At 34.1% G+C, this 9,932-nt stretch overlaps 1 protein-coding gene across 1 annotated transcript; it reads right to left on the reverse strand.

Annotated features, from left to right (window-relative positions):
- Positions 1 to 229: 229 nt before the first annotated feature.
- LOC18428417 (putative polygalacturonase At3g15720) lies at positions 230 to 9,528 on the reverse strand. Its single transcript, XM_088866280.1, has 9 exons — positions 9,053 to 9,528; positions 6,931 to 7,065; positions 5,690 to 5,860; positions 5,035 to 5,058; positions 3,599 to 3,806; positions 2,940 to 3,021; positions 1,263 to 1,371; positions 673 to 786; positions 230 to 510 (listed from the first exon to the last, which is right to left on the reverse strand). The coding sequence occupies exons 1-9, from the start codon at positions 9,167 to 9,169 to the stop codon at positions 274 to 276; spliced, it is 1,197 nt and encodes a 398-aa protein (XP_088722406.1). The 5' UTR covers positions 9,170 to 9,528; the 3' UTR covers positions 230 to 273.
- Positions 9,529 to 9,932: the final 404 nt, after the last annotated feature.

Below are 9,932 nucleotides of genomic sequence, written 5' to 3' on the forward strand. Positions count from 1 at the left end.
ATTCGTAGTTCTACATTATAAAGTTGCATCCTTATATAAACTTTTTCCTTTTTATTAATCCTGAGAGGAAAGGTTACAACATTGTTTTGCTTTATTAAAAGAAAGCAGAAGACTCTCAGGGATACCCTTCTTCACCTACCGCTTATTTCGCTAACTCATCTGCTTCTCTATTTGCTTCCTTATACACAGGATCCGGCGTAGAAGAGAGAGAAAAAGAGAAAGAAGATAGTCTTCTCGCTCTTGTTCTTCGAATCCTGTGGCCGCCTTTGACTTTCAGACGTAATGTAAGCATGGAACAGCAGGATAACAAATACCTCCTACGGTGCCCTGGACATTGGAGCAGTAAGAGGTGGTCTTGTAGTAAGCGTTACTGGTATTAAGCTCAATATTATACAACACTATGTCAGTGCATGGGACAGTCTGGCTGCAATCCAGCGTCACCGCCAATGGCTTCTCCGAAGTGCCATAAAGACCGATGAACTTCACATTGCTAATTTTAACAGCTGATTTCTATACAAATAAATCAATAAAAATAGGTCAGTAGATAAGGCAACAGAAAAATATTAGGTAGAGTTAGTGAATTTACTTAGACATATGACAGAATATGCATGACAAATGCTCTGCGTAAGCGTGTTCAAGCGTGTGTGTATGCGTGTGTGAGAGAGATGTTACCTTATCCTGGCAGGTTGTATGTGGGCAATAGTTCTGATCGATGATAACAGGATTTTCCACGTTCCAGAAGTTGAGATTTTGGAATGCAATGTCTCTAGCAAATCCAGATCCGCCCTACAAGAATTCTGATATATTAATTTCTTAAAATTCAGATACATAGATTATTCATATCCTTTAGGCACTGGAGCTTGATTTGCACTAGGAAGGTTCGTATCCTAGGCCTCTCCCATGTAAAACGTCATAAAAATAGCTTGATGACTACTGATAATAATTTCAGAAGGTTGGTTATCTGATTATATGGAATATAAATTACTTGTATCTCTAACACAAAATATATTTTTTCTAAAGGAGGTATTTTTTTTCTATTTTTGGTACTTCAGATAGAAATCAAGCTTGGAACATAGTGTTCTAAATTTTAATAACAGATCAATCAAACCCTAGCCCAAAAATTTAAACATGGTTCAAATGACCAATTCGTTCACACATTTTGCAAATTTTTCAACAGGGGCCAAATGACCAATTCATTCCCATTTTCCGCTAACCATCTGTGTAAAATGCTTCCTATTCAAGAAAAGTAGAGGTTTACTCACCTGCCATGTCTTAATCCTTGCCCCATTTGTAGTTCCAGTGAAGTACGAGTCCCAAACATATATCCTTTCCACAGTTTCCGTGGACCCACCTTGGCCTAGACTTCCAATGCTGCATAAGAAATACCTCAAGTTATTAACATTTAGAAAAACACAAGAAATAAAAAATATTCTTTTGGCTAAGCAATTAACAAAATTCTTTTAAACATGGATAAAAATTCTCTTAAACATCGATAATTATTTATTATTGGGTGGGTGATACAAAATCAACCATAAGGTATTTCTCTCATTGTTTAAGGCTGTTTTGATCGAAGATAAAATAACCTTGATGAGCCACATAAAAGTCATTTTAAACAGAGAAAAGTTCATGAGGGGAACTCTTGGTAAGCCCTACCTTTATTGTGCCCTTGTATTAGGCTAGATTTATTGAAATTTTTTTGCTCCAACAAAGTTGGTTAAATATGTCAAAAAAAGACGTTGATTGGTATTATTTCTATGGTAGGGAAAAATCAATTTGAGTTTTTGTTGCCATTGTAAGGTAATCTCTCTAAATGCACAAAACTCAAGGTAATATCTCTAAACGCACAAAACTCACAATTTCCTCCATTGATAGTGCGTTCATTCTTGATGACGGCCCGTATATTTGGTCTGATTAGAGTGAACCACGTATATTTGTGTATTTATGATTGAATTATTGTTTCTAGTGCCTTGTTGTGTTTTTGTATTCCCTATTTTGCTTCTCTTGATTTTTATTTTACTTTTTTCAAATTTATTTCACAATGTACTAGTTTTGGATGTCTTGATTTCTTGTAATCGATTTGCTTGTGACAAGCGAGTTGGTTTCAAGGCATTGGATTTGTTGTATCAGAACGGTTCACTACAATAAGGGGTAATCGAGCAGGCCTTCGTTCCCAACAAATGTTATTAGAGCTCAAAAAAAGTGTGCAGTAATTCAGTAATTTACGTTTTTGTTAGTTGCAAATTTGAAGTAGAGAAGTTCGATGGAATGAATGATTTTGAATATTGAACAATAAAAGTTCATGATATATTAGTACAATAAGATCTTTATAAAACTACAAGGAAAATCTAAGAAATGAAAGAATATGAATGATCATGATTGGGAAGAATTGGATAAGAAGGCACTTGCCACAATTCCCTTTAGTGAATTAAATATCATTTAATATCTTAGGAGAAAAAATCACAGCATATTTTTGGGCAAAGCTAGAATGCTTATACCAAACATAGTCCCTCAAAAATCAATTTTTTTAGAAATTACAATTGCATGCTTTGAGGATGAGAGGTGGTATGAAAGTGTCGGAACACTTGAATGAATTTCAACAACATAATTTTTTAGCTCGAGAGCATCGGGATGAAGATAGATGAGGAAGATAAAGCAATGAAACTACTATATTTATTATTCAAAAGATGGAGAAAAATAAAAATACTGAATCCATCTAATCTTGATCAGCATCAGGTAGATCTGCCACAACAGGGGGATAATCGAGCAAGTCCCGGTTCCCAACAATTACTCGCTTTTGCGAAAGTAGAAAGCAGCATGATAGGTAATGCAAATTTGTATCATTTAGTGACTGGATCCATAACCACATTCTCAATAGTAACAACTAAAAGAAAAGAAAAAGGAAGAACAAATTGTGCATTAAAATGAAATTAACAAGCTACCTTATGCCATGGCCAGGTCCACATGCGATTTGTGAGATATTTACATCATAAGTGCCATCACCGATGGAAATGCAATCATCACCTACAACAAATATGGTCAGCCATATAGATATTTAAGGAATGTTACTTTCCTTTCAAGAGAAAGTTCATTTCATAGTACTTAATCCTACTGGGAAAGAATTAAATCTTGATCGAAACATGGGAACACAATACACTTTTTTATTCAAATCATAGGACAGTTGCTGATCATATAAATTGCAGAATTTGAAATCAACTCAAAGTTTTTACTGTATAAAGCAAAAATTCACCCCTCCGAAAAATAGAGCCACTTAGTAAAACTTAACAATTTATATTTGCAATGCAAAAGGGCCGTAATTCGGTGCTGGTCCCACATAAGCTGGTCTAAGAGGGGTGGGCTGGAAACCGTTCAAACATTTGACTTATGCATAAAGTGGCCGCTCTCAGGATTCGAACCCGCGCTCTTGTGCTGGCTGTTGGAGCCTTTTACCGTCGCACCAAGTGACAGCCCTTTTTATTGCAATATAATAAGGAAAATTCACTGATTACATTCACAAGAAAAAGAGATTACTTCAATGAAAATCTTAGAGAGAGATGCAGGAGAGAGAGAGACAGAGAGAGAGAGAGAGAGAGGGGAGGACCAGTGGCTATGGTAGAGTTTTTAATGGTGACATGCTGAGAGCCTTGGATGTGTATGCCATCGGTGTTTGGGCTGTCTCCTGGTGCTGTCATATGCAGTTGCTCCATGTAAACATAAGTGGAGTCCTCTATTTTCATATGTTGTTGACCTGGGTTCACAAAGTGGAGGCCTCTCACATACAAATTATCACAGTTATGGAAAGCCAATGCCTGCACAAAACCACAATTAACCTTAAATTGGATTGATTAAGATTGATTCATTATAAAAACCACACCACAATACAAAACATCTCAACTACAATTGTAATGCTTAAAGTATAAATATACTTATTAGTAATTAACTGTAATAATTATTTATTAATTTCTCTTTCAAATTTTAGAAATATAATTATGTTCACTTGGCTATGGCAAAGGAAACCATAGTTATCTATTTTTTCATAATTTTCAAGACTTTGAAATTCAAAGAACCAAATTTTATTCTATAAAAGGAATTTACAATCAATTTTATTCTATAAATATTTTCCAAAATTATTTCCATTTTATTTTCCATAATCAACAAGTATATGTTTTTTTATTTTTAGTTCAAATATTTTAACCTAAAAATATAATATAGGTTTTAAAATATTTTATATTCTATTATTTTTTGATGTATTGAAATTTTATGCCAAAAGATATGCTGTTCTCGAGAGAGCATGATGTCCATTTGCTCCCTCAGTTAAATTTCAAGGCAGGAATACTTTAAGGACCCCAAATTTTTGGGATGTGACCTGTTAATCGCAGAAATCAACTTCAAAAAAGAAGTTTTTCAAAAAAGAAATTTTTCAAGTCGCATGTTCTATAATCAAGAAAAAAATTAATGTCTTCAAGATTGAACATCGAATGTACCATTTATGGAGGGCAAGATTTAGTTGTTGAAGAACTCAAAATCCAACTTTTTTTATTTGGAAATAACTATTTAATCATGAGATCCCAAAAATTCAAAAAAAAAAAAAAAAATCTTCCATAAAATCTTTTCTCCGGCAGAGTTAGTGTACACCATGCTCCCATGTACACTATGCTCCCACAGGAGCATGCTATAAGTGCTAAGATTTGATTCGAAACTCATTTTTCTATTTTTAGAGTGCTTCTAAAGTACAAAATTTAAATAATCATTAACAACTAAGTTTAAATACTTTTATATTATTTATGACTAATTTTTTAATTCCTCGAAATAAATACTCAATTTCCAAGCTTTCTTTTTTTCTTCTTCTCGTTTCTCATTACAATTTGTAAGGTACTCTTATCCGGTGCTGTTGGCAGTGGTGAAAATAACAACGACAAAGGAAAAATGGATAATGGGTAGGGCCTCTCATCATCACTGCATTACCTAAAAAATTAAAAAATTAAAATAAAATAACATAAAAGATTTGTAAAAAAAAAAAAGGAAAGGAAGACTTACCGCAGGACCCCTTTCATAACATCCCTGTTGACAACAACCACAAATCTCACCATTAGAATTAAATAGTTTTCTCCCATTTGGTAAAAGAAAGACTAGAAAAAATCATGAAATTTGATACATAATCCCGTAATAACAAAGAAAAGCATACTATGTAGTAGATGGGTTTCGAATAGGATGCAACAACTTCTCACCCATCCAATGCCAACATCAAGTGGTCGAGTGTAATTCCTCCATTCAAATAATATCAAACTTTAATGTGAGAATGAGGTCTCTCTTGTACCACTTTTTTTTATTTTCCTAATCAAAGGAGGGCACGGAAGCCAAAGCTTATCGTCATCCAAGTTCTTATGTTAAGAATATCAAAAAATGCCGAATAAAAATTTGCACTGTAATAATTTATCATATTCGGAATTTATCAAATTACCAATCAGAGATTGCCAATTTTAACGCTTTATCCAAATTTTTCGATTTAATTTCAAAATACCCATTAAAAAAACACATATCTTGAGTTGAATGAAGGAATCTAAAACATTTAATGATCATACATGTACCAAACTAAACAATTAGAAACATTATCGGCACCATGACATGCTTTTCCCCTCGTAGTAATAGTAGTAACACACATATGGACTTAAGGTTGAATGAGGAAAATTACATGGAACTGGTTTTCAATGCATCTTTTGGGCCACCACAGTTGTCCTTTGCCATCGATGGTGCCATCACCTTCGATATTAAGGCCATTCGTAAGTTTGATGGCGATCCACTCATTTAAATGGCCACCCCAAACTGAATCTGTGTCTGGATAAGCAACAATGCTTCCAAAAACCTGCACTCAAAGGAATAAAACAAATGCAATTTTTTAATTCTGTGGAACAGGTAATCCTTCTGTGCTCTCTCTCTCTCTCGACAGAAGATTACCTAACTTTATTGCTTAATAAAACATATTACATCCGTTAATATCGCCTCCAGGCCAAACGCTAATTAAACAATCCTAATACATCCGTAAGAACAAACAACAAAGTAACATTATTAGCTCAAACAGTCATTCACCTGCCAGCAGATACAACCGCCTTAGCTAATTCATTTGCCATAGAAGTTTTTTTTTCCGGTATACATGAACCCAGAGTTCAAAAACTCGACTCGACCAAGGTACTCGAGCCTTGGCCGAAGCGATGTACTAGGTTGAGTTATTTGGACTCGCCCGAGTTAAGTTTATTTTTAAAAAAAAAAAATGAAGAAAAACACATTAACGGTATATTTGCTGTGCAATTTTTTAACAGCAAATAGCTAATGGCATGTTGGTTATGCCGAGGGATAGTGGGGCCTCCCTAACAGTGGTTGCACAATAATTTATAAAATTACTGTAGAACCAACTGGCTTTAAATTTCCCTCGCCAAGCCAAGAGAGCAAGGCCGAGTTACTCGGTCGAGTCTAAATAGCTTCGGCCAATTTCAAAACCATGCATGAACGAATTGGCACTCCACATCAACACACATCTTTCAATTCTTCCAACCGCAAAATCAATGATTATGAAGTTTGCATTTCTAATGTAATTCATCTTATAACATTCAAATGAGTCTGCCTCGACAATCACTTTCAGCTGGATGGATTTCTAAAAAATAAAAAACTATATATATATTAAAAAAATTTGTTAATTTATCTCATAAAAACCAGGTAGTATAACAGGTTAAACACTGTTCTTGACTGATTTTGGACTAAACCCAACTTTTCTTTTAGGAGCAAAACGATCAAGGAGTGGACAGGCATTCTCGCCGGTTGTGATCTCTCTCTCTCTCTCGAAGGTGCATACCTGAATGGTGATCGGAAGAGAGTGTGCAGGCATTCTTACCAGTTGTGATCTCTCTCTCTCTCTCTCTCTCTCTCGAAGGTGCATACCTGAATGGTGATCGGAGTAGAATGACAAGGGCCCTCCAAGGTGAGGGGAGCGAGTAAAAAGGACTTCCCGCCCGTAACGATGAGATTTGAGGGACTCATACTCTTGCACGTTGCATCCCATGCTTTAAAAAACGCCTAACACCAAAACAATATAACAAAATATAATCATCTACCCTTTCTCTCAAAATTCTCACTATATATTATATATATAAAAAAAAAGGGTGCAATTTGCATACGGATGCATTTGTAGCTGTAGAGGTACGGTGCACCTTCAAATTTTATCATGGTATATTTGATGTAAAATGTTCTTAGAATTATCTCAAGAACTATTTTTATATTTAATTATAAAATTTTAAATTTTAAAAATGGTTAAGATCAAGTAGATCTATAAACATATTAAAATCTTGAAAATGGATGCTGTAGATAATATGTTGTAAAATATACTATTTCTGAGACTTAAAATCTTTTTATTTTCATGGTCATACATCTTGATATCGAGATGATCAATCAAAAGGTTTTTCAACATTAAAACTATCCTTACCGATGGATTTTTTAGGTGCATCCGTAGCTGTAGAGATAAGGTTGCAACCCTATGTAAACTTTTTCATATAGAAAATGCTCTGCCGACCCACTAAACAACCTTTTATCCTCATCTTTCTCTAAAGGGTGCAGTTGGCATACAGATACATCCGTAGGTGTAGAGGTAAGGTGTACCTTCAAATTTATCATGGTATATAATTTTGATGTAAAATGTTTTTAAGATTATCTCAAAATCTATTTTTATATCTAATTATAAAATTTTAAATTTAATGAATGGTGAAAATCAAGTAGATCTATAAACATATGAAAATCTTGAAAATGGACGGTGTAGAAAATATGTTGTAAAATGCACTATTTCTGAAACTTAAAATCTTTTTATCTTTCATAGTCATAGAACTCGATATCGAGATGATCAATCAAAGAGTTTTTCAACAATAAAACTACCTTTTTCAATATTAAAACTACCTTTTTCAATAGATTTTTAAGGTGCATCTATAGTTCTACATTATAAGGTTGCATACTTATATAAAAAATTTTCCTCTCTAAACCAAACTCAAAAGTTAAAGAGGGATCACTATCACTTGCTTTATCCTTGCGCATGAAGGTCAGTCTCATATCCGCCGTTCGTGAGAGAGAGGAACTACTCCCAAGGGGGTAGAATGCACATTGACTCCCTCGCATAACATCTCGTCTAGAATTAATATTGGGAACCAGATCTTTGATGATGTAATCTCTTCGACCCATAGAATATTCTTAATTAAGAAAAGTTCTAATTGCATCATGTATGCATTTGAAAAAAATAATGTCTTAATATTAAAAAGATACCACCTTATTCTTAGATGGCGAGATCGAGTGTTCGCAAAACTGACTGGACTGGACCGGCTTACCTTGAACCAGCTACTGGCCGTAGCCCGTTTTGGCCGCTTAGGGAGGTCACGCTAAGAAATTTAAAAAATTCAAACAAATTATAAAAAACCAAAAAAATAAGTAATTTATTTGTAATCGGTTTTATAGCGGTTTTATTATTATTTTGAAAAAGATTGGAAAGTATTTTTTTTTCATAAATACTTATTTTTGTATTTTACCTTCTCTAAGATTATTTCTAAAATACCTCTGGACACAAATTCACTTTTTCACCTCTTTTTTAATCTGATTGGATGTATTTTGTTTACCTATTCTTTGAGCATACTTTTGATATATTTTGAGTTTTTTTAAAAAATAATTTTACCCTTTATAGCCTGATCGGGACCTGCCCGATTATACCCTATTACCTGACCGGTTCCCAGTTAACCACCCCCGGCCCAAAGCTGGGTTATGTTCACAGGTCGTGTTTTCTAACCAAACCATGGTGAGATCTAAGAGATAGAAAATTCAATTTTTAATCTTTTTTTTAGAATAATCATCTAGTAATTCTTCAATTGGCTCATAAAATTTCAGATTGAAAAACTTGACCAAAGTAGGTCTTGTGATTGAAGGAGTAGGTAAAAACCTTACGCTTCAAAAGAACATATTATAAGTCAGATAGATTATAAGAGGGAGATTTAGAAAGTGGCTTCTCTTTATGAAAGTTTCATGTACCGACCTGCGTATCATCAGTTTTGCCATCGCCGACCGCACCGAAACTCGACACGTCGAAATATGTTGTCGCTTGGGCATCCCCATTCAATGTACGAGCCCAGCCCATGTTAAAGCTACCCATAAGTAGTACAAATATTGCGATTATGCCCTGCAACGGTTACCCGTTAATAAATTATGACAAACGAGAAAATATCTCTTTGTATCTTCGGAATTTGAACCGTAAACGCCTTAAAGAACAGTGAGACAAGAGAGAGAGACTCTAAAACCTAAAAACTCTTTTCCCTAAGATCGCGCGTAAGCTTTATGAAAACAAAGTAAGGATTCACCTCGAATCTTCATCCAAAGAGCACTTTGAGCAAAATAAATCTCCAACTAAAATCAATTTTCAACGCCCACTGTGAAATTTCAAGCTAAAAAAAGGATATGGATTTTAGAGATCCATAAACATTTTAGGACAAAATGAACAGATGATATGCTGTAATATACATTATTTTTAGGATTTAAAATCTTAATTATTTTTCCAACTACAATGGTCAAAGTCGAGATGAATGATTTGAAGATTTTTTGACACTAAAACTATAAATTTTTGTGAGTTTTGAGATGAGGCTTTACTTATTTTGATTGGGCTGCTTCTCTATCAAAACACTTCCTTTTAACTATGCCAACAAGAGAGAAAAAAATGGGGAGAGAGAAAGTGAGAAGAGAGAGAGTAACTACCATGCAACCCGATATATATATATAAATATATATATAAAATAAAAAATAAAAAATGCTTACTTCGACTCTACCAATAATATATAATAGGAGAAAATATTAAAACCCCCCTTGACTCAATTTTCTTAACATTTTCCCCCAATAGCTTTTTAAAACACTAATAAAAACCC

The sequence above is a fragment of the Amborella trichopoda genome, chromosome 5, assembly GCF_054954075.1.
Source record: "Amborella trichopoda isolate Santa Cruz 75 chromosome 5, AtrichopodaSantaCruz75HAP2 v2.0, whole genome shotgun sequence".
NCBI classification, from domain to species: Eukaryota; Viridiplantae; Streptophyta; class Magnoliopsida; order Amborellales; family Amborellaceae; genus Amborella; species Amborella trichopoda.

Bases quoted from the DNA above. Each gene is read 5' to 3' on its own strand.
- LOC18428417 (XM_088866280.1), bottom strand. From the start codon at position 9,169: ATGGGTAGCTTTAACATGGGCTGGGCTCGTACATTGAATGGGGATGCC. The intron at 5,861-6,930 runs GTATGCACCTTC...CTTTGAGTGCAG, and splicing joins CTACTCCGATCACCATTCAG to GTTTTTGGAAGCATTGTTGC. The intron at 3,807-5,034 runs GTAAGTCTTCCT...GGTTTTGTGCAG, and splicing joins GTTATGAAAGGGGTCCTGCG to GCATTGGCTTTCCATAACTG.